Here is a 24,317-nt window from a genome sequence, read left to right as displayed (position 1 = left end):
CATGCTGAATTATAGTGCCAACCACATCAAACTGACACAAATATTGAAAAAACTAGATTGTAGACTTTATAGATAAACAGAACGTGGAGTTCTGTTTATGACACATAAGGGCATCGACACAGACTACAGACACACACATGTGTAATTTAAAAAAATCATGCATGATTCCAGAATGTAATTTACATTTGTTTGATATTATGTCACAATACATAAAGTTAACATCTGCTAACATCTGCACTGAGGCCAGATGGAGAAGGAGTCATCTAAGCATTTGGTCAATTTTCTAGTAACCAAAGACCTACAAAAACCTATATAAATTAGACTTGAAATGAATTACTAATATTTTGAAAAGCTGGGTGATATGCTTTATACTACTTTGTATGCTCACATGTGGGAGAAGGATCCCTATTCGGTTGTATCCTTTACTTTAATTCTCCATATCTACTTTATTTACTAGCATTTACTAACTACAGAGCCTTACAGTTTCTGTCATTCCTGTGTTCAAAAGATAAATAGACCAATGATAACACAACAGAATGGCACCATACACATATAATATAAAGATTCCATACATGTTTCTAAAGGTCATCATAAAGAAACGGTACCTCCATACAAAAGAAAAGAAACAATCGACATTTAAAAAAATACAGTCACAGGATAAAGTACCACCAAAATAAGAATAATTTAGCCTAAGGTCCTCTGGCAGATAGCAATCATCATTTAGGATAATGGAGTGTGGGGTGATTCAAATCAGGCTACCATCCCTGGACACACCCCTGCTGTAACTCCATAATTATAAGAGTCAGATGAGAAGATTGACATCAATAATCATACTTCATCTGTATGTGAGAGGTGTGGAGAATGGACATGTTTTACCAACTGTAAAGCACAAAGGCTGGACTCTAATACTTAAATAGTACATCCAACTCAAAAGCCTGACCATCAATATGTCAAAGAATCACATGACTTTTATTCAGATGTAGCCACAAAAATTCCAAATGCAAAGAAGAAAGCAGCTACGATGCCTCCTCTGCTGCGACTGAGTGGCTGTACAGTAAATCAAAGTGTGTTCTCATTCTCACTGCAGATGAAATGCAAATCACACAGACGACTGCATTTGTACAGCAGCAGCACCACTGCAGTTGCCTGCAAGAACTGCAGGGTTACTGACACTAGTTGTCTGATGTGTTGCATTAGCAGTATTTTCATAATGCTGAGTGCCCTGCTTATGTGTGTTTTACTGAGAGACTTTGTTATTACGGTCAAATTCCTTGTATATCTTCATGTAATATGACCCTCTTCGTTAGGCGCCTATTTGGATTCATATTCCCTTTCAATGTATTTAGTGTTGTGGGGATTAGGGGGAAATTAGATTAAGCTTCTAGTGCATCAGCAGTGCAGTGCATGCTGGAAGGCAAACTAGTATTTCTACCTATTTGAACAATAAGATTAAATAAATCTAAACATTTTTTGTCAGTCCTATATTCTCAACAGCCACAAAAAAAAGACAAAACAAAAGCACAGAGAGATCGTGATACGTAGGAAGTCAAGATTCACCACATCCAAAAATAAGAAACGACCACCTGAACATCCACGCCTCCTCCTGTGCCTGCTAAAGACACATCTCTTCCAAAGATTTCCTTTCTTTCCCCCACTCCTCCTAATTCAACATCAGCTTGCCACCACAGGGATTTGGCTGGTATAGCTCCTGCGGTTGCTAAGCAACAGTGACAAGAAGCCTGCCTCTTCCATTATGTGAGACTGTGTGTGCGTGCGGGTTTTGTGTTTTACAGCGGCTCCAGTCCAAACAATGATTCATTCAACCATGCAGCCATAACAATTCCTACCACTGTGTCAATTACAAAAAGCATGACTATTTCTCTCATTTTATTTTGTTATCTTTATTAGTGTGACCTACAGATTTCATTTATACTCCCACCGAACACCTTTGTTGATATTTTATTGCAGTGAAAATAATGTATATATGCTGTGATTAAAATGAAAAGAAAAGATCCAGCACAACACAAATAATTATTAATTTTAATAGCTCGAATTAGCTTTTGATAAAAATAATACTTAATTATTCTGTATATAACAGGATAAATAGCAATGTGCAGAAAAAGTGTCTCCCCAGTGTCTCTCTCTTCTGAGCTACAAACATCCTCATCAACCCACCTTTATAAATCCTCACTTTATCGGCATCAAACCAAGATTAATTTGCAATGTCCTTCAGACAAAAGTCTGGTTGAAAAACCAGCCAATAAACTATGATGTTTGTGAGTGTGGGAGCCCTTTGCCTTTGCAGGAAAATACTTTGAGCCACTTTGCTGCAGTTAAGAGAGGAAATATAAGTATTGCATCTTAAATCCCAAAGCAGCTTAATGGATCCGACACTAGATGCTTTTAAAAGGGTTGACTTCGGATGGAGTCCCTATTTCCCTTACTGCTATCTACACCATGGGACTGGAAAACATTGTGAAACTTCTCCTAAATGTAACCTTGATGAGTTAGTGTTCAACAATTTCACATCGACATTTTTAAAAAGTAAAATCGTTACTACAACAGATTGTTTCATTCATTGTATTTTATGGACACATTCATTTGGTTTTTATGCTCACCACGGCAGTGAGACAGCACTTAAAGGGAACAAATGAGGATGGGATATGACTATTACTCATTTTTAGTGCTTTTAGATTCAAGAATGGCTTTAACATTCTCAAAAGAAAAATGTGATCACCAAACCTGTAGCGAAACCCTCTGAAGTTCAGTTTGTAAATCTTTGGTCTGAAAATTCAGTCTCAATCTCTACAATAATCCTCGCTGGGTTTAAATGATTGTGTCGTTAATCAATAATCATTGCCCTTTCTATAAAGAACGATCAAACCAAGCTGGTGGATGCTGATGGATCCTTCATTCCTTGCCTACAGCTCTTGAGAGAATGATTGGGCAGCATGACATTTAGCTGTAATTGAATTGCACTCTGCCCCCTTGTGGATGCTGATCCGTCATCAGGGCCAAGGAGGTGGTTTGACGCCCAGCTGATCCCAAATATTGAATCGCCTGTTCAAAATAGATCATTAATGAATGTCCAAGTAGTCAGACTTTCACAAAGACACATTTCATCGTCTGCAGGAGTGAGAGGTTTTTTCTCTCAAGCCCCTATATGTGGACATCATTCTGATTCCGCCTTTGCCTTATTACAACTCAAAAATGTACTGCAGAAATGAAAACCATTCATCACTCCCAACTGTTTGACTTCTTCCACTCAGTCACAGCCGAGCCAGCAAACAGAAGTGAAATTAAAGAGCATTTAAGTATTATTCTTTTCAAATAGCTTTTTTTAATTACACTTGAGCTGGCTGGCAAGGCTACATTAGCGCTACTGACGAGGAGGGCTTAGAGATAAGCTTTTCGGGTTGAATATCACCATCTCAGTGGTTTCTTGTCTAAATGTGCTAAAATGAGATAAAATGGCTGCTTGACTCGACATGGCGTGGGTAAGTTTCACTGAACTCCAGATAAGCATGTCCTGTCTGGTCTTCAACAACGTGGTGAGCTTGTTTTCTCATGCATTTGGTGATAACTCAACTATTGTTTAGTGTGACTGTAGTTGTTTTCATGTGACATTTTATTCTGGAATAAAACTGCTGAACGTGTATGGGGAAGTGATAATTGAGCAACTCCTTCTCCATTTATATATATATATATATATATATATATATTTCAAATGATATGTAAAGACCATGACTGATTTATTCAAATAAGAACAGTATGGCAGAGTGACATAAGCAGCTTTATTCAGACACTGACTGTCAAATTAATAATCTAGGACTATATAATATAATATAATATAATATAATATAATATAATATAATATATTATTATATAACATAACATAATATAATATAATATAATATAATATAATATAATATAATATAACATAATATAACATAACATAACATAACATAACAAAACATATATAACATAACATAATATAATATAATATAATACAATATATTATAATATAATATATTACTTTATAACATAACATTATATAATGTAATATAATATAATATAATATAATATAATATAACATAACTTAACATAACATAACAAAACATAACATAATATAATATAATATAATACAATATTATAATATAAAGCTTGGAATATACAGCCTTATTTATAAACTCTAAATAAATAAAGTATTTTCTGGTCCCCAGGGCTGTGTGTGGTTTGATTTGAAAGATACTCTAATAGTGCTATTGAGAAATGTTCTTTGAGTGGGTTCCCCACATGGATGAACACAGTATGAATTCCTGCCAATGGTTTCACACTAATTCACTACAGGAACCAAGAAAATCAGAGATGCACCAGCAATGCAAACAGAGTAGGACTGCTACTAAGAAATATTAAATGCACTCAGCATGGACAGCACACACAGTGATTCCTGGGGAGTAACACTGAATCCAAACAGAAATGTGTTTACTGAGAACCTTCAACTTGAACAACATGCTTGTTATTGATTTTGAGTCAAATCCCACAGAAATACATCTTTTCTTCAACTGAGCATCACCCACTCCAGACAAAACATCACAGAAAAAAGCATGTGAGATAACCAACATTTAGGTTTTCAGGGCTTTTGAAGACGCTAGTCTCTCAAAGATCTACAAATTAAAAGGGGGAAAAAACAGCTCAACAGGGCTAAAGAATAAAAATGATTAAGCCACCTTCAGCTCCTCAGGCAGTCATTTTAAAGTCTAGACATCCTAATGGCATCTAGCATTGGCAGTTAGCAGCAATAATATACAACGAGCCTTTACAGGCAATGTTGTAATCGTTCTTATAATAAAAGAGTTAGGGTCACTCTGGATCAATAAGAGTCAGAGGCATCATCTCAGGATGTTACTAAATCTAAGTTTGACATATCAAACTATCCCGGTTGGATTTTCTCTGTTCATCAGCACAATGTAAGCAACACAAACAGGTGGTGACACAAAATGTGTGTGTGTGTGTGTGTGTGTGTGTGTGTGTGTGTGTGTGTGTGTGTGTGTGTGTGTGTGTGTGTGTGTGTGTGTGTGTGTGTGTTACTTTTACCTCAGGGGCCAAACTGCAGCACTCAAACAGAGTGGTGCTGTCACCACTGCAAGCTGACGTGTCACAATCTCCAGGGAGCTGCTTCATCACCTGTGACACAAGCAAACTAGCCGAGGCGTGTCTGTTCACGCTGCTGTATGGCGTCACTGTGATATACATTATATGGTCGGTTCCTCCTCGGCTCCGCCAGGTCCCCCAGTGAACACCTGCGCTCCCACCTTCAATGATAAACAGTAAGCAGTCAAGGAAAACTTCACGTCATGTGTTTGGAAGAAATTTCAATAATTATGTATCCCTTTGCTTTACATTACAGCAAAGAACAACAAGATGAAACAATCTTAATTGTAGACAAAGTCTTCAGAACAAATTAAGGTCCTGTACTACTCTTTGTCCATTAGCCTACGTTATACTTAAGTTAAGCTAAGTTATACATTTTAAGCCCAATTTCATGTGTTACAAATTCAGTTCAAATGTAAAAAAAACTGTCAAACATTTAAGAAAACATGCAAGCATCAACCAAAAACCTAATTTAAAATGTTTTGGTGAGAGATAAACAATGGACTTATGTTCATATACATAAAAAATACATACAAAGGTATGTGTTCATAAATTTAAGAGAACAAGCCTCCAGGAATAGCTAGCTAGCTATCGACCCACCGCAGTGGGAAAGGTCTCTTGAGAGCAGGTCTGTTAGCATAACTAGCTAACAGGCTAGCCATCCCCACACACCAGCTGGTGTCATTTTCTAAAAAATGTATTAAATTGCCAACATATGAAATCTACACAGTTCATATCTTACTTCAGAAGTGAATTTAACAATGAAATGGCACACAAAAACTGTAAGAAATGACTATAGGAACAGAAACATGCTCCTGGGCCGGTCTAGTTAGAAGCACTAGTTAGCAGTGAACACAAAGCACTGCTGATCCTGAGGGAATGAGTTTTTTTTTTTTTGTTTTTTTGTTTTTTTAGTGTTTGGTCATAGATAGAAATTTGGGTTGATTAGGATTTAATGCCGATCCATCAAGCCGTTGAGATAGTTCAGTCTAAACCAAAATGGCGGCAGCCGACTGATGTTTGTGTTCACTAAGGTGTTGACTCCCTGTCTCAGCTGTCATCCTATCCCAAGAGAGAGAAATGTTTGTTTGATTAAAGCACACAATCAGGCCATTAAAAGTCTTCTGTCAAAGCTTTGGTGAAAACTGTGTAAACTGTGATGAATAATTCAAAGACAACTATCATTTTACTTGAGATTAGCTCGCTAGGTTGCCATGGTAGAGGTGCATTTATTATTTACCGGCAGTGTGAGTGTGGCTGTAAGGCAGCTTACAGGCTCTCAGATCGTTTTTAGATCTGTTCAAACAGTGCGGATTAAACACGCTTGTAATCCATGGGGGACAAACTGGTGTGTCTGAGCTGCGCATCTCCCTCCGAATGAGAAGAGAGGAGCTCCACGCCGGCGTTGTGGACCATGTAATGTGGCAGAGGGTTTGCAATGGAGGGGACGATGCTGACGGCGGGACAGGAGAAGCCACAGAAGCGAGTGAGGTTTCGCGTGGCTTCGGGGAACAGCGGCCGGGTGCTGAAGGAGATGTTCAAGGATGAGGGGCCCTCAGACTCCCTGGATTCGGACTGTACCAGCAGCTCTGACGCAGAACGGGCCAGCACCCCCTCTACGAGTGGAGATGCTCACCTGTATGGATACCTGGGCTCCGAGCCGGACGACAGCGAGTGTGAGCCTGATGATCTGCTCATGTATGCGGGGGCCACCAAGGACTGGATGTTCACCACCAAGAGGGTCAACATACTCAGTAAAAATGGGACCGTGAGAGGGGTCAAGCACAAAGTCATCGCGGGTCAGACGCTGTTTGAAAATCTTCCCGATTACAACAGTGTAAGTACATCTGACGGGGCCTCGTTTCACCTCATTGTTTTTCACACAATCTATATCCAACAGCAGTTCCCATCATTGTTGTCTCTGTCCTCAAGTCTAGTTACAGGTAGGAGCTACATGTGGGTGTAAGACTGGGATAAAAGCTCACAATAGAGGACAAGGTCACAGAGCAATTAAAGATTAATGATGCATCCCGTTAAGTGTTTCAAGAGAAACTAATCAGGTTAATGAATTCTCTGCACTTTCTAGTATCCCGGCAGTAAAGTGGCTCCTGTTCTGAGGTCACTCTTGTGCTGACGCAAAGCTGATGAGGTGTCATATCACAAAAAGCCGTTTCTCTGCAAAGCGGCATCTGGAGAACAAACAGTGTCAATAAAGCTTCTCATCGACATCATCTTTATTTAGGGGGAATGTTTAAATATTTGTAACAGTCTGACCACAAAAGAAACATTCTGTAAACATCGTGTGCACATTAAATTATCACCAATCATGTTTCAAAGCATGCCGCAACTTTGTACATTTTTTGGGTGATTTTGACTCGCTTCACTTTGATGTGGGCGTTCCATCAAAATGAACATATGGCTTAATTTATTGAAATAGTACAGTTAGCATTGTGTGTTAAAGGTTACCTGGAAGGAAGGATGAGCACATTTAAAAAGTATACAAATCTATATACTTCCTTGAATGCTATGCAAGTCATACATACTTTGTGGTGTTACTTTCTAATATGGCACCTTTAAAGGGATTATAAGTGACCTCCTAAACACAAATCCTGAGAGGGGATTAGTTGCCATTTTTGGGATGGCCTTCGGTCGAACCCTCGCTTCACCCTGACAAACGTAAGCAGAAAAGCTAATTCTGAACGACGTGAAGTATTTTAAGATCAGCACAACTGAGACAATTTACAGCTGGACTGCATACTGAACAGAAAAGTAAAATATTCTGATACTTTTTTTCAACTATTTTAGAATGAAAATCTGTAATATTTGTACATAAGATTCTAATAAATTGGTGTTTTGAACAGGATTTGATCATTTTCAGCTTGTGAACAAAATTGGGGTCTTTATAAATCAAATATACTTTCAGTCATTAATAAGAGCAAAAACATCCCCTCGGTTTTCATCCTTTCTATGTTGTTTTTGATTTACTAAGCATTGCCAGCCACAGCTCACCAATAGTGGTACCAATTATAAAAATGTTTTGCCATAATTCAAAAGTGGATATCTGAAGCATATTCATACATAGATTTTACATCATCATTTTGCAGTTGGGAGGCATGGTTGAATCTTTGGATGGTTCATTTGAACCCTAACCCTAATCCTAACCCTTCCATATGGAGAAACATATGGATCAAAACAAATACAACAAAAACTCAATCATGTGACTACATCAAGGATTTTGACTTCCTCTTAGATGGAGTTATCGCTTGAATTCGGGCGGATAGTGATCTACACTACCAGCTTCCGTGTGGTGAGGACGACGTTTGAGCGCTGCGAGCTGGTCCGGAAGATCTTCCAGAACCACAGGGTGAGGTTTGTGGAGAAGAACATCGCCCTGGACAGCGAGTACGGGAAGGACCTGGAGGAGCGCTGCAAACGTGTGGGAGAACCTCCTTCACTACCAGTCGTGTTCATCGACGGACACTACCTCGGGGTGAGCTCTGATTCTTACTCCTTCTAATGATGGTCAATACATTGTACATCAGCACACTGAGTTAATGAATGATTGTGTTTTTCAGGGTGCTGAGAAAATACTAGGCATGAATGAATCAGGAGAGCTTCAGGATCTTCTGACAAAAATCGAGGTTGGTTTCCACAGTGTTGGCATTGTAAATCACACCATAAATACAGTAACTGATGGTGTTGATTTCCTGTGAACCAGGTTGAACCAGCCAGATGATTTTAGACATGATGTTTACTTAATCAGGGGAAGCACATATCAGATAAGAGCACGTGGTCATTTTGAAGTCACTGAGATGAACACAGAGCAAACAGGAGAAGTAATTTCCCTAGTCATCAATAAAACACGAGCAGACTACAATTTAAAGATGCATGCACATTAATAAGTGACCATTAATAATGGAGGCATGTTATTGATTCTTCCTCCAACACATTTGTCCAAACACACCCACACGGAGCATGTCACTCGGTGCTGCAAACCGAGATGGTGTTTCTGTTTCTCGCTGAGCTGCAGTCAGGTCTGTTGCACAAGCATTGGCCTTTTCTCGGGCTTTGCTTGTAATTTAGATGCAACAACGGTCTTCATAAGCGAATACAAAGTTATGACATTTAAGTAATGCATTCCAGTCACTGCAGGCTATTAAAATAATATGCATGTTCTGAAAGGTCATGCATACACTAATCAGCCCAGACCTGACCAACAACATAGATTCACTGTGGCTTTATCTGCTGTTATGCCCCAAAGAAATCTTTTGGAGGATGTTGTGATGAGAGGTTTAGAGTTACACATTTAGTGAAATACAATTTGTGGCTATGAGTCAGATGAGAAGATTCATAACTGTCATTGTGTGTGGCTCCTTTAAAGGATTGAGGGATTTTACATAACAAGCAGATTGGTCTTTTGGAGCCATTAGCTGACAGTTTGTTGTCACTTCTACACAAGTTGCCAGAAACTCACAATATCTTCATCTAGGATGACGTGGACAGTTATACAGACAAGGTTGCTTCTAATTACGGTTTAATTGATAAAGAGCCTCACTATTTCTATTGAGGGCAGTGACTTTCTCCGCTGCCAAAAAAGAATCCGGCAAAATACTCCCACACTAACCACATTTTGTCATTTTTACAATTCATTTTTTGAACGGATTAAACAAATTAGATACAAAATGTGATTGAGTGAGTTTTAGAGGTGCTAGTTAGTCTGGACAAAGACTAGACCAGACTAGACCAGACTAGGTGTTTTACAGTTTCCAGCCTTTATGCTAAACTAGCTAACGTAGTAGCTATTGATCTCCTCCTCTGACAAAAAAAAGCATTTCACAGATTAGACAAAAGCAGATTTTCAGATCTTTAAATGTTACGTCAGCCATTTGTACCAAATTTGGGTCATTTGAAATGTGAACTTCAGGATGAAAATGAGCCCTGTTTAGCACGAGGAATGTAGATATTGTAGGTGTCAGTATTGAATATTGGTGTCAGCATCTCATCTGGAAAGTAAATCTTTCTCTCTCCGTGTATCTAGAGGGTACAGCAGCCTCAGACGTGCCAGACCTGCGGGGGCTTTGCCTTCATCCCGTGCCCAATGTGCCATGGCAGCAAGATGTCCGTGTTTCGCAACTGCTTCACGGATTCCTTCAAAGCCCTCAAGTGCACTTCCTGCAACGAGAACGGTCTGCAGCCCTGTGTGAGCTGCAGCCACTGAGGATGTTACGTGCCTGATCCAACATCCTCGCTGCCCTCTCTGGGACGGTACGCAGGACCTTCAACTGGACTGTAACACAGGCAGTGGAATGAAACGCAGCAGGACTCTTCCTCCACGGCCATTGTTAGTAACGAAAAAAATGGGTAAATTTGTAATAAAAATCGGTGAATTTGTGGATGTGGTGCTGTTGCTATGGTTAATGTCTACAATTTGTGACAAGAAGATGATCTGAAGCAACAGCAGGCTTCTTCATTTAGCTTCCTGCAAACATTCTCAATGGAAGGTTCCTGTAAACACATATGTCCACCAAGGAGCCTTGAACTAGTTTCACCTGTGGTAAATGTAAGCTTGTTATTTAATTGACATTGCTCTCATTACTAATCCCATATCAGACAGCGTTAAGGAGGACGGAGACACAGGACAGAGAGGGAAAGTAAAGGGGCTCAATTTACAGACAGTAAACAACGGAGCACCCTACGTCATTCACACCTAGAAAACTTCTAAAAATGATGATTCGTTTTAACCCGGTGCACCTATTAAACTGAGTGTTAATAGGAAAACATACATTTAAATTCAAATAAATCAAGGGAATCAAACAAATGTAAACCTTTTTAATAGTGCAGTATATATCTGGTGCTACATTAGTGCTGAATCAGTTAAAAGACAAATAATCTGCAACTTTCAAAGGGAGTGGTTGATTTTCTTTGTGATAGCAAACCGAATGTCTCCGGTTGGACAAAAAGATGGCATTTGAAGATGTCACATTTAAGAAGTCATTTGTGAGAAATTTGAACAGGAGAATAATCGAAAATGAAAATAATAATTAGTTGTAGTCAAAGTACAGAAGAAACTGCTAAAAGCATATTCTGTTATTGTAGGCTACAGTAAACGCAACATTGTCTTCATCCGAATGGTTAGAAAAAACAACAAAAATATAATAAATATAATAACAAATAATAAACAAAAATACCTCCAGAACAGCAGCAGTATTTCAAAGACCAAACGTGGAAAATGTAGACTCTTATCTTTGCGTATACAGACGCTCAAACGGGTGAATCCAGAAGCAGAACAATGCGATGTGACTAATTGGTTCAATAATGTATTGGCTGCGCAGGGATTCACATTTGCATTGAATAATTCAACCTAAGGAGAACTCCGAGCTCTCCGCTTGTCTTTCATCGTAAAAAAAAAAAAAGGGCATTGCATTTCAGGCTTTGACGACATCAGCACGGACATTCAAAGACAGGTCACTCCATTGCCAACAATCCTCAAGTACAATCCTCGCCGTTTAGTGTTTTTTAGCGGATGATGTCATTTGTTGGCTGCCGTCCAAAGGGTCAAAGAGACGCAGCGCCCGAGCAGCCCAGCTCTCTACGCTGTCATAGCCCTGTACAATGCTGCTTGAACATGATTAGACAAGGCAGCACTGTAAAGAGGCTAAAAGCGCAGAGCAGTGTGATGATGATGATGATGATGATCATCCGCCATGAGGACCTCTGCTGCCATCACACATTACTCGGATTGTTCTAGATGCTCCTGCACCTGTGATTGAAACAGCAACCAAATCGATTATTTAGAAGAAAGGAAGAAGAAGAAGAAAAAAAAAACAAAGCAAAAATAAAATGTTGCTGATGTTTTTCCTGCATGGATAGTAAGAGATGGTGACATATAGCTGCACAAAAAAAAAATGTAATTTCTTTAATTCAATTCCGCAGCCAACAGTAATGGGGGTTTGGGGTTTTGTAACCGCAGGCTTGTGGTGAAGGAGGCGAGGTTGCATGAAAATCTGAGACCCCAACCGTGCGGGTTCACTGCGCCCCCTTCTGTGGGCTGCCGGAGACGATCATGGAGAGGATTTATCGAATATTATTGCAAAAACAGCGAGGTTTTCGCTAAAAGCGCTCACAAAACGAACCAATGAGTACTCCCGATGTGATGTCAAGACGAAGGGACTGAAGATGTGTTTGGTGATCTCCAGACGTGACAGGCGCGTCTCGACGCATGTTTTTTTTTAAATATATATATAATAATAAAAATCAGCCAAATCCGATGATCTGATTCCTATTTTTTTTTTTTTTAAATCAACGTGCACACCCTTACGGTCTCCGCGGAGGGGACACATGAAAGGAAACAAGGCAGGCAGCGGCTCTGGCACGAGTGACTTGGGAATGGTATGATGAGACATGACACTGATATGCGCGCAACACCCAGAAATGTTAACACAACATTCAATGGTTCTTAAAAACCTGCATATGGAGTTTATCCGCATTGTCTCCGCTCTCCGGCCTCGGCGAAAGATTATTTCAGTCGAGTAGTCTAGCGTGGGTCCGGCCGCGATGCTGTGCGTAATGTTTTGAACGGTCGGTGAATGCGCAGACTGGTTGGAAATGACTGTTTTTATTGACGTCAGCGTACAGGCTAGTGCGCCCCCCCCCCCCCCCCCTCCTCATCCCTACAACTGCACCATCTAATGGACTTGGGTTTACATTCCAGTCAACCCAGTCGAGCTTCAAACAGGAAACAGACCTTCAATCCAAAAGGCTTGGCTTCGGATATTTTCTTTACTGTTCTAGATGCGTTCAAGTCCTTAATGCATCCACAGCTCATTCATTTCAGGGGGTTCGTACAAGAACCCCAACATCTGGGAACACCGTGAACCACACGTCCCCCATAATGTCCATACCACACGTGAAGCAGCGTTGAAATAAAAATCCACACACACATGGCAGAAAAGGAAAAACAAAGTAATTTTAATAAATTATTTCAAATTTATTCCAACTCCTTCAGCAGTGGCAACATCGTTACAACCAACGGGGTAAATATTATTACACTATTAACACCTTCAAAAATATATATAAATATATCCGCCCTCCCAAATGACTCCGGCACCCTCCTGAAGCAGAGTAACATGTTCAGCAGGCAGATGTGTCCCGAGCTGTAGCTGTTACCGATCGAAGTAAACGCATAAGCAAAAGCATCACAAAGAGATTCAGAATCCTGAATGATTATCTGAGACGGGGCTAGTCCAATCCTTATCGTGGACCACTTATTTACACTGGAAATGTACATCCCTCCAGTACTTCAGCTTTAGGTCAGCCATCTGCTCATCAGCTGCCAAACCCCACAAGACAACGTTACTAAATATGGAGAATAGTTCGGAGTGTGAAGCTCGCAGAGAAAAACGAAGTGAAAGAGAGGGATGCCACTCTTTCCATTTGATCTTGTGGAGATCAACATGTCCAATAAATAACTTTTAAGATATATTGATTTTGAGTGTTTTGTCATATTTATTTATTTTGCATAAGCTGTTGCTCAATAAGGTACACTACTGTATTTAACCATTGTTCACTCTTCAACTCCAGCATACAATCAATTTAAGTCTTACTACCACCTTTTATTTTGTATGATTCTTTTTTAATGCTGTAATAGCAATAAAATCTATTAATCACAAACTGTTTCATGAGTGGACCTGCAGCAGTCCATCTGTTTTTACCATGAAACAAAAATAACAAAAACACCTTAATATTGTCTAGCAGTTAAACCTCTTTTGAATATGTAGCTCTCATGTTTCCTTCGTACTAACGGAGGAAACACTATCGCTGTGGTTCAAGCATCACATTAAAGTTAAGTACAAGTCTAGTAAATTATACTGGTCCTGTTTGGTGATTTGGTATCTGAAGCAGTCGTGTTTTCAACCGAATCAAAACACATTCATGCAGGAATGTGAGTTCAAAACAACCAGAAGACTAATTTGTCGTATTTTAATGTGAACTGTAAATATGTCTCTTAAATTTCAAGGAGACTACTGACAGTTCTTGGTCTTCAGCCAGAAACACTTGCACTTGAATGTGAAATTGGATCTCTGGCAGGTTGAGTTCTCGGCTAACTGAATTTCAAGCAACACAAAGAAAGCATGATCACTGCCCAAACACGTTCCGCGAGTATGATTATGGACTATTCTACAGTAAGACTTGGATTGTGCAGAGACGGAGGTTTGTTTTGTGGTGGTCGGATGGGAGGCAGATAGAGGAGGCAGGCTTGGCCCTCCTTTCACCATTTCCTCTTCTTGTTAAAGTAGGAGGCTCCCTCTGCAGAGACCTGTCGGGTCTTAGAGTATCTCCAAGTCTACATGACGGACCTCTGGGTTACGTTGCTGTAGAAGAATAAAACATGGGTTACATACAAATCTGTCTTTGCTTTGCAGATAAATCCCAATAAAAAAACACCCTGAAATGGTAAAAAGTGTACTATTTATGAACCTTGAGTTCTTTCTCCAAGCGGTCCACCTCGGCCCCCAGTGTGTCAATGATGTTCTCCCCATGTTTTAGCATGAAGCTCTCCAGCTCCTCGGGGCTTTTCACCTGCTGAATTTCCTGCACAGACAAAAGCACATACTTAGCTTTAGTCAGTAAAGATAAAAGGTAAGCAGTAAAGATGCATGTTGGATATAGCAACACGAAAACAGCACATTTTTTTGGAGCAACAAATTATTTAATGAAACCAAGTTCAGGTTTTTCCACATTCCTGCTGCAAAAGAAATCACAATATTTGGAAGGACCACTCAGAACTGAAGCCTAATCAGGAGATTCAAATCTTCAACGTCTGTAAGGAATAATCTGCACAGTACTTATTGTGACTTGCGTTATGTATGTTGGAGATTACAGCACAGAACTCTTACATCTGTTGAGACTCATTAATGATTCATTATAAATCATGGTTATACTGTATTTAATACTAATATAAAAAAACACATTTATTTAATAAATGCTCCTTCCAATGAGACATGAATGCAGCAGGGAACCAACAATTAGTAAAGCATCACTGAAGTGACTTTTATTTGAGTGTCCTGATAATGATCCGTTTCTGTTATTAAAAGTCATTATGTTCTGTTATGTTGAACATTTTCATCGTGTAATGTGCAGCCTCACTTCTGCCAATGAATGAACATCTTGTTGACTCTTTAACGACTTATAACTTTGACGATGGCATTAAAAAGAAAAGAAAAACACAGGAATTACCCTTTAATGACAAATCTTTTTTTATGGATCTGTGATTCTTTCATGTGTTTTGCCTACCATACATCACAGTAATAAAAACAGATAAAGACATCATAACTTAGGGTAGCAATATAAAAGAGAATGCTGTTTTAAACTACACATGAAGAAAATATTAATAACAAAAGGGAGTGAAAAATACAACTTACATTGAGGATTTGGTCAATGTCTTGTTTTTCCAGATAAGACCGTGTCACCACTCGGCCATCAAAGTCAACTTCAGCCTTGAAGCGCACTTTGCTCATTCCCAGATCAGTGGCCTTCACATCGTGGATGGCCCTGCTCACAATATCAGGAGGTTAGATGGGCAGAACGACTATCACACGTTAACTTAATATAATTATTGGGATACTTTCGGACAGCTGCCCCTCAAGATGGTTGCATTTAAAGACCAGTAAATAGCAGATGATCTATTTTTTTAGCCTGAATGTTGTCCATCAACATCAGTAGAACTATAAAGTCACTGTAAGTCCTCAGGGTCTCACGTGGGGATTATTTTGGATGATCCCAGACCGGACATCAAGACCTGGTTCCTGTTTCACAGCTGTGTGTGCGTGCACAAGAGCGTGCCTGTTCATTTGCTGACCTGACTGCAGGGTCATTCTCCAGGAATTCAGTAAGCTTCTGTACACGCTCAGGCTGTATGGAGCGACCCAGCAGAGCCTCCGTGTTGGTATAGATGAGGAAGGCCGAGACGGTGCCCAGCAGCGTGCCCACGCCAAGAGAGCCCAAGCTGTCAAAGTGAGGGTTACCTAGGACGACACAGGCGGAGATGGGCAGAAGAAATCGAACATTTAAAAGAAATTGAAAGAAAGAGTATCAGTAAATCTTTATGAATCTGGATCATTGCCATTACTGACGCTAGAGACCAAAGTATAATAGTTTAGAATAGTTTATAGCAATAATGTCTCCATGCTTCTTCGTGTACCTGTGAGTGAGGTGAGCCCCATGCAGCCAGCAGCCATGATGACTCCCAACACAGCAGCAGCGTCCTCCAGCAGCACTACGTTGGTGCTGGGGTCCCGACTCTGCATTACTGCACACATCAATACAACGCAAGACCACATTTACACCATGACGCTTCACGCAACCAATTTGGAATTGATCTACATCACATTTTTACATTTGTTGTCAGATAGGAGTCTTCATATAGGTTTACATTCTGCATCATTTTCCCCCTGGATTCTCTAAACTGTCATTTTATTATGTTGGTTATTCTGTACGCATGACATCCATTACATGTCTGTCCGTCCAGGGAGAGGGATCACTTTTCAGTTGCTGCTCTTGAGGTCTCTTACATTTTTCCCCCAGTTAAACGTTTTTTGGAGGCGTTTCCTCATCCAAAGCGAGGCTCTGAGGACAGAGGGTGTCATATGCTGCCCAGATTGAAAAATCCCCTTCAGGCAAATTTGTCATATTGGGCTTAATTTCAGTAAATAAACTGACTTGACATTTCTCCTGACCTCAAGTCTGCTCAGGTCAAAGCCTTGAACCATTCCTCTGGATATTGTAAGAGAGATCATTTAGTATATGTGGCTTGGAAAAAAACATTGTTATTTGGCCGTTTGCAGTCAGTCTATCACAAAACATTGTGGTATGTGATTTAAACAAATCCAATCAGAATTCATTCGCCTCCCCTATATCTTTACTACCTGCAGTTTTATGTAGATAATGGCTGAGTAAACTGCAGTCTGATAACTACAAATTCAGCTTAATGCCAGGTGTGAATGGCAGCATCATCAATTAATAACAAATATTTCAAATGCACATACCATACTCATAAAAAGACAGTCCATGGAGTTGGGCACTCCTCTTAATCTCGTTGACGGCTACTAGTAACGTGGCTGAGAAAGGAAAATAGAAAAAAAAATGTTTCGGTTTCTATTTATCTCAAAATGGCATTAAAGATAAAGAGAAAAAGATGTTTCAGTTTCTATTTATCTCAAAATGGCATTAAAGATCTGGAACTATTTTTTATAATCTACCTCCTTCAGACACCAGGGATCCCGCCAAAATACAGTAAGCCTGTAACACAGAAATATAATGTGTTGGATCATTAGCCTTTATACATCTTGCATTACAGACACAGCAAGTCAACAAAGACACTCACTCACCCATAACAAAGATTCAATAGGCTCTGGGTGCAGCAATCCCATGATGCCGTGGTACCAGGAGAGGCCTGCTCCCATCATAAAAATGCCTACCCCGCTGATGAGGGAGGCAATGTAGCGCATGTTGAAGAAGCCATACCTGGAAAAGATGCAGGGGCTCCTTTATAGCTGACTGTCATTTTAACAGAACCAGAACAGTTTTTTACCCATCAACATCATTAAGGCCACAGTTATATTATCTTTGACGTTATGATGTCATAATGGTGCTTACGGGTGGCCAGCATCAGGGTTGCGGACAGATTGGCTGATTCCCAGGGCGAGCAGTGCCTGGTTGCAGGTGTCGGCCAGAGAGTGGATGGCCTCTGAGAACATGCTCGCTGATCCAGTGTAGACCCAAGCAAGGAGCTTAAAGAAGAAATTCAGCCCATTGCTGAGGACACAGAAAAAACTGTAGATAAGTACTCAAAGAGCTATGGACATGTCTATCACCTAAAACATAACTTAACTGAGGTGTCTACGGACTGGACATAAAACAGTTAGCTACCCGATGATGTGGTTAAGTGGAGACAAACTAATTTAGCAGGAGATTAAAGTTAAAATGAATAACAACATACAATTACTCCCAATTTTTCACTGCTCAGCTATTTTCTGTTTAATGGCGTGTATTTCACCTTTTTTGTTTTTATGCTCCCGAATCACAGGATTGACACTCTAACTGGACGGCTTCTCTACTCCGGACATAACTTTTTGAGTCCCGTGAGTCCTTTTGAAACTAAGTGAAGGATGTTCATGTGACTGCACATGTCCTTTAACACAATCATCCTAATCCAATAGGCCACAAGACATGTGAGACAAGGTCCCATGCAGTTCCCAATAGAGATATACACATATTTTAGATAGGGGGGCAAAAAAAATCAAATACAGTAAGGCGTATATTTCTTAGGACAAAAGAACTCAGGGGAAACTAGGTCCACATGGAGTCAGTATTTTTTCCCAGGTTTCTCCACCGTTACAGTCCAACATTCATCCGACATACCGTACGTGGTAACCCTGCTGAGAACAGACTCTTGGTTCCTCTCTAATCCAATAACTCCCACTGTGTGTGCTACAGCTCAGTAAAGTCACAGAGTACTAGACTTCCCATGGTAGTCAGTGTTACATGGTGTTTGGGCATACACCAATTACACACTGATTACATTACTTATCCACTGCCGCCATTTAAAAAAACTACAAACTATAGAAATCAAACCCTTTTAGATAATTTGTGCATATCAACCACCAATCAGCAGTCATGTTAATGAAATAAAATGAATGAAAAAGCTCTAAAGTGGTTTATCAATACTTAGTTGGATGACGGATGCTACAATTATAAACTGAAAGTGTGGCAGGGGTCACATTTTACTGAGAAGAGAAGGGAGGGTAGACCAGTCAGATGATGTAGGATTTGTTGTCAGCAAAAAGCAAAAGCAGCTATTCGGAAATATTTAGGATTTAAAGCGCTCTACTGATATTGAGCATATCTGCCAGAGCCAAATATCTTGTCTCATACAATGCCGGGTGTAATCGGTATTGTCACTAGTTTATTGACTCATGGGAAAATGTCCTCACCGTGGCATACCTACAGAGTACAGAAGGATTTCACAGCAAAAACAAACAGCAGTCAGAAATAAGATTGAGAATATTAAAACTTACATGCAAATAGCGACCATGACCACCTTCCCCGGCCCTTGTAGGAAAGTTGCCCTCTGGCCCGATCGAGGCTTTGTGGAACAAAGAAAAAGCAAAGTGAATTTCAGCAACGGCTCTTTGATCAATAAAAACCGGATTGGGAATTTACAGCTCTGTTGTTGTCATGACAAACGTATACAGTTGATGTAACGTCATAAAAAATACTGTGGGAAATACTCTGGAAAACCAAGCCGGCAGAGTACAGAATATACCATGACATACCAGAGAAGTGTAGAACAATATAGTATAGTCATTAAAATAACACCACTATACACCAAAGAGGGGGGACTTGTCAAATGACAACACATGACATTGACACACAGACACAGTGACCTCTGTAACCGACAAAAAGCCACCAATAACACATCCACATTACTTTCTCTTTCACATATAAAACATGATGTGAAGAACTGGTCATATTATCAAAGAAAATGTCAGGCAAAAATAAAAATGCTCACCTTAGTGTTTCCCCAAAAGTCTTTATATTCCTTCAACAACTGTTGATTCCGGTAAATATCTGGAAGTTGAAAAAAAAGGAAATGCAAATAAAACCATATGTCCAACAGACCAAAAAATTAATAACAGCTGTCAAACACTCAGGAATCTTCATCAAAATCCTGAATTGATTAAACTATTTAAAGGGATGGTTTGATATTTTGGAAAACACCCTATTCTGGTTCTGGAAGACAGATGAGACGATCGACACTCATTTTGACGAGGACCTTGAACACTTGTTTCTATTTTTTAGCTCTTACTTTACGGCAATGATATGTTGATGTTTCTTTCTTTTGACAAATGTACTTAATGTAAGTCGCTCTGGACAAAAGCGTCTGCTAAATGCCCTAAATGTAAATGTTAAATTTAATCTGTACAAAAATCTAAGTATAAAAAATTCTCCATTTTAAGGAAGATTATGTGTAGGACTCATTTTTAATTACCCAGAGCCAAGAAATAGTCTGTCAATAGTTGTTTTTCTTCCGCTTGGGTTTTGAATGGGAATGAGATATTAAATATGATAATTAGTCAACTCAGTTTTGGCGTTTGCAGTCTTTGTGTTAAGACAAGCTAACCTGCTGCATATAATCTGAAAATGGAACTGATCTTCTCATCAAACTCTCTCCCAGAAAGCGAAAGGGCATTTGTCCCAAAATGTTGAGCTTTAAGACAAAAATGTTGAAGTTGAAGGGAAAAACAAAAACCTACTCTCTTCGTACTCTCTCTCCACTTCTTTTCTGAGATTTCTCTCTCGGGCTAGAGCTTCGTGGCTTCCCCATACCTCCAGTGCTCTTCACAGAGAGAAACAAATGAATTAACAAAAGTTGGAGAGCATATCAATGAAAAAGAATACCAATCATTTTTGGAAGACACAGTGCTGTCTTCTTAATATCTCTTGAGGTGTAAAGCGAACGGGTATAGAACTAACTTTGCCTCCACATCTGACCGCAAAAAGACAGTGAAAGCCTCTGTGTCGTCATGGGGGCTGCGTCTTCTGATCTTTCGAAGCTGTTCCAGATCACTGAGAGCACATGGACATAAGAAAATGCTTTTGGAAGAACTAAAACAATGTCAGGCATTGGTATATATCAGCTAATCACAACAGCATGTTTACTTATTAACTTTACTTATTAACTAAAAGTAAATTGAGTTGTGGTCTACCAGCATCTCAGCTAGCATGGAACATATGAGCATTCAGCAATGGTAAATCTGCTTCGTCATGGTGACATATAGTTTTGTGCTGCATAATAAATATAAAATAAATGAGATATTACAGTTGGTTAGGGAGACGGGAGTTACCTTGGTTTGAGGCAGAACTCATTCATAGCTCTGACTGCTGTGATAAAGTTGTTCTGGGTGTATTTAGCTCCATATTCCCTTTTCTTCAGGACTGCACGAACTGCACATGACAACAGAGGTAAACTAGAATACAAGGATTTCATCTGCATTCATTAGTCCTCATGTTTGTGCAAGCCACAACTAACACCCACATTCTGACGATACTTAAAAATATAAGGTAAATCGAAAGTAAAGCGAGTCTAATTTAGCGTCTGTTTCACTTGAAGCATGCACAAATGTTGTTCAGTACCTTTCACATGAATTGCTTCAGCTTGAGTCAGCCCCTGAGAACCTATGAGAGCAAAAAAAAACAGTATCAAAAGATGTAAATCAAGGAGAAATTATTCTGGGCAACTATTACATTTTCCTGAACATCTCAACCTACCAGAAATACAATACAATGACACACAACAAGACAGACAACTTCGGCAGTATTTGGAAACATTAAAGTCAGTCACCTGGTGACGGTGGGGTGGCTTTTACAGCAGCGGACAGGATGTTTTCTGCTGACGGAGCATCTCCAGATGGTGATTTTGGGGGACCATCATTGCTGCTGCCAGAGGTAGAGTAGTACTGCACCTTGCCCAGCCCCGGAGAAGCAACGCGGCAGTCTGGAAGGCTGAACCGCAAGTTATGGAGGCCTCCACTATGCCAACCTGGGCAACAAAATGTTGGACATCAGTTTGTTTCTGTTTTCTTCAGTCGTGCTGCATAGTGAGCCATGGTTCAAGAGAAAGCAGGGTAGGAAGAGCCCCAGTGTCCTAACGCCTCTATCGACGAGAGTCCTTACCATAGCAAAGCTGGGAGAACCTCGGGGACCGTTGCGATAGCGGCGTCCGGTGCTGCATGGAGACCCTGCAGAAGATGTGCCATGGTCGGTGGGCCAGGCTGGGGAACATCCTCGCTGTAGCGGGGCTCGGGACCGAAGTGCTGGAACTCGCTGCACGGATGACCCGGGCACTGTTATGTTAGCTTGTCAACTTAACCCAATTCAGACAGATTAACGCAAAGACATCGCCTCTCAACGTCTAACGTCAGCGCCAACAGTTTCATCAAGCAGTAACGCTAGCGTGGCCATAAACAAACTCAAATGTTTAACACAGCCGACGTTGGTGTCTGACTGAAAGGTCTGTCACCGATAATGAGTCGGCTAGTTATATTTGCCGGCAGGCTAACGCTACTACAGCGCCACCAACCCCGCGTCTACGGACACACAAACTTTGCTACACCTAGTTAGCTAGCTAGCTTGCGCCGTAAACTTACATCGATGGCCGCCCTAAGTAACAAATGCCCTCTACTATGTTATTCACTCAAAGCAACGGCGTGGCGGTAGAACTAGATGTGGTCATTTAAAAAGCCGGTACCTTTCTATCGTGTGGTTTCTTCTGCAATATCTGTATCCATTTTGAGAATCTATGGTAAAACTGATGGTAACGCCGCTATGGACGTGACCTGTGACACACCAGTGACGTCGTTTGCGACCTTCTCGTGAGAGTGCAATCAGCTGCAGTGTTTCGTCACATAGTATCGCGATATTCTGTAAACTGACGCGCAAACTGAACACGTTTTGCTCCTGTTTTGTCATTTTCATTTACATTCAACTAAATCATGTAGTTGAGAAGAAAAGTTGACGGTTCATTTCATTATTAAAATTGAATTAAAATTCTAAATTAAAATATACTTTTTGTTAAATTACCCAGGGGTGAAAGGTTGGGTAAATTGGGTAAAACGGGCAATATCACAATATAAATCTAATTAATTACACAACCTCCTTTTCCAACTCTGCTCCTCATCTTTGTAGATAATCACATACACACACACAATACCTTTACACAGTCAACAAAGAATATATATATATATATATATATATACGTACATATATACGTATATATATACGTATATATATATATATATATATATATATATATATATATATACAGGGTGCGAACTACGGGGGAGCCAGGGGGGTCTCAGCCCCCCTTAATGAGACATGAGCTCCCCTGAAAACATGATTAGTGAAATTTTGGGGGGGTCTCTAAAATATTGGCAAAATGCTGTTTTTTCCCATGCATTTCCTTTTTGTTTTGTTTTTTTGTCATAATCATGGATCATGTGTAAAATTGGGCTATTTTGAATGTATGATTTGCGCATGAGGGTGATTGATCACTATTTCACTTTAAAGGAGTCATCACCCGGAAATCGCAATTTCTCTTGTTAAAACATGCATATCTGTGTTTGACCTCAGTTGAAACTTGCCTGAAAGGCTGGAGTTTGAAAGTGGCGCCGTTTTTTCGCTTCTGCTCTTTTTCCGAACAGGAATAGCACACAAGGGTGTGCATTCCTAAAGCACGAGATTTTGATTCTGCGCCTTCGGTGACGTCACCGTGGCGGCTACTTGCATAAGCCCACCCCTCTTTCACCACCCAACCCCGCCCCGTCCGCTACCTGAAATCGCCGAAGCGCCGCCATTATGTTTTGGAGTCTGCATGCAGGCAAGCCCCCCCGGCTCTGTCCTTCCTGCGGCGAATCAACGCGCGCCTCATTACATATTATACAATGCACATCCGGACCAGTCAAAACCTCGCGCGTAATCTCGCGTGATAAAATCGCGGTACGAAAAAGGGTCAGAACAAGCTCAATGTTTGATTAAAATTTTTTTTTTTTTTTCTAATAAGTTTTACGAATTGATCCAAAGCGATCCAAGGGGGGCTGGATACGTATAAAACCAGGTGATGACTCCTTTAATAAAGATACCGGCCTGCATGCAATTCTTGTCCTCACCATTGAAGCGTGGGGGCGCTATGTCTTAAACGTCTTAATGCGGACTTGATTCCTTGTAACCAGACTGGCTGGCATGTTTTGATTTTGATGCGTGTGGAGGTTGGATGTGATATGTGCTTATGTGCTGGCATACAGGCTTGTAATAATGGATGTGTTTTGAGTAAGTCCTCGCTCTGAGGCACGCGCAAGCCCCCCCCGCCAACATAAGTGAGCCCCCCCGAAAGCCGCGGTATAGTTCGCACACTGTATATATACAATATATATACGAGTTCGGGGCAATTGAGCGGGCAATGGAGCGGACAGAAAAAAAAGAACTTCCGGTTTCCAAGCAGTTTGAACTGAGTTTAACTAGGAATCAACTGATCCTGTGTACATTATGTACTATTGTATTATCCTGTGGACTTGATTATGCAGGCAGCGGGTGTTTCCCCGCGTCCC

The 24,317-nt window shown here is 40.3% G+C and overlaps 2 protein-coding genes across 2 annotated transcripts; one reads left to right on the top strand and one right to left on the bottom strand.

The window, feature by feature from the left end:
* The first annotated feature begins 6,433 nt into the window (after positions 1–6,433).
* Positions 6,434–10,566, top strand: grxcr1a (glutaredoxin and cysteine rich domain containing 1 a). The gene is made up of 4 exons (XM_084010129.1): positions 6,434–6,991; positions 8,405–8,644; positions 8,730–8,795; positions 10,193–10,566. Exons 1-4 carry the CDS (start codon positions 6,593–6,595, stop codon positions 10,370–10,372), a joined length of 885 nt encoding a protein of 294 aa, XP_083866255.1. The 5' UTR covers positions 6,434–6,592; the 3' UTR covers positions 10,373–10,566.
* Positions 10,567–13,103: 2,537 nt separating this feature from the next.
* On the bottom strand, positions 13,104–22,561 carry slc30a9 (solute carrier family 30 member 9). The gene is made up of 18 exons (XM_084010112.1): positions 22,463–22,561; positions 21,889–22,038; positions 21,557–21,754; positions 21,349–21,390; positions 21,060–21,159; positions 20,689–20,781; positions 20,469–20,551; positions 19,724–19,782; positions 19,230–19,297; positions 17,809–17,967; positions 17,541–17,676; positions 17,412–17,451; positions 17,199–17,270; positions 16,355–16,462; positions 16,013–16,178; positions 15,576–15,705; positions 14,632–14,745; positions 13,104–14,525 (listed from the first exon to the last, which is right to left on the bottom strand). Exons 2-18 carry the CDS (start codon positions 21,995–21,997, stop codon positions 14,481–14,483), a joined length of 1,722 nt encoding a protein of 573 aa, XP_083866238.1. The 5' UTR covers positions 21,998–22,038; positions 22,463–22,561; the 3' UTR covers positions 13,104–14,480.
* Between the last annotated feature and the right edge of the window lie 1,756 nt (positions 22,562–24,317).

The sequence above is a fragment of the Eutrigla gurnardus genome (genome assembly GCF_963514095.1).
Source record: "Eutrigla gurnardus genome assembly, chromosome: 5".
Taxonomy (NCBI): domain Eukaryota; kingdom Metazoa; phylum Chordata; class Actinopteri; order Perciformes; family Triglidae; genus Eutrigla; species Eutrigla gurnardus.
Note: the sequence above shows the minus strand (reverse complement) of the source record. Positions and strands in the feature narration are given on the sequence as shown.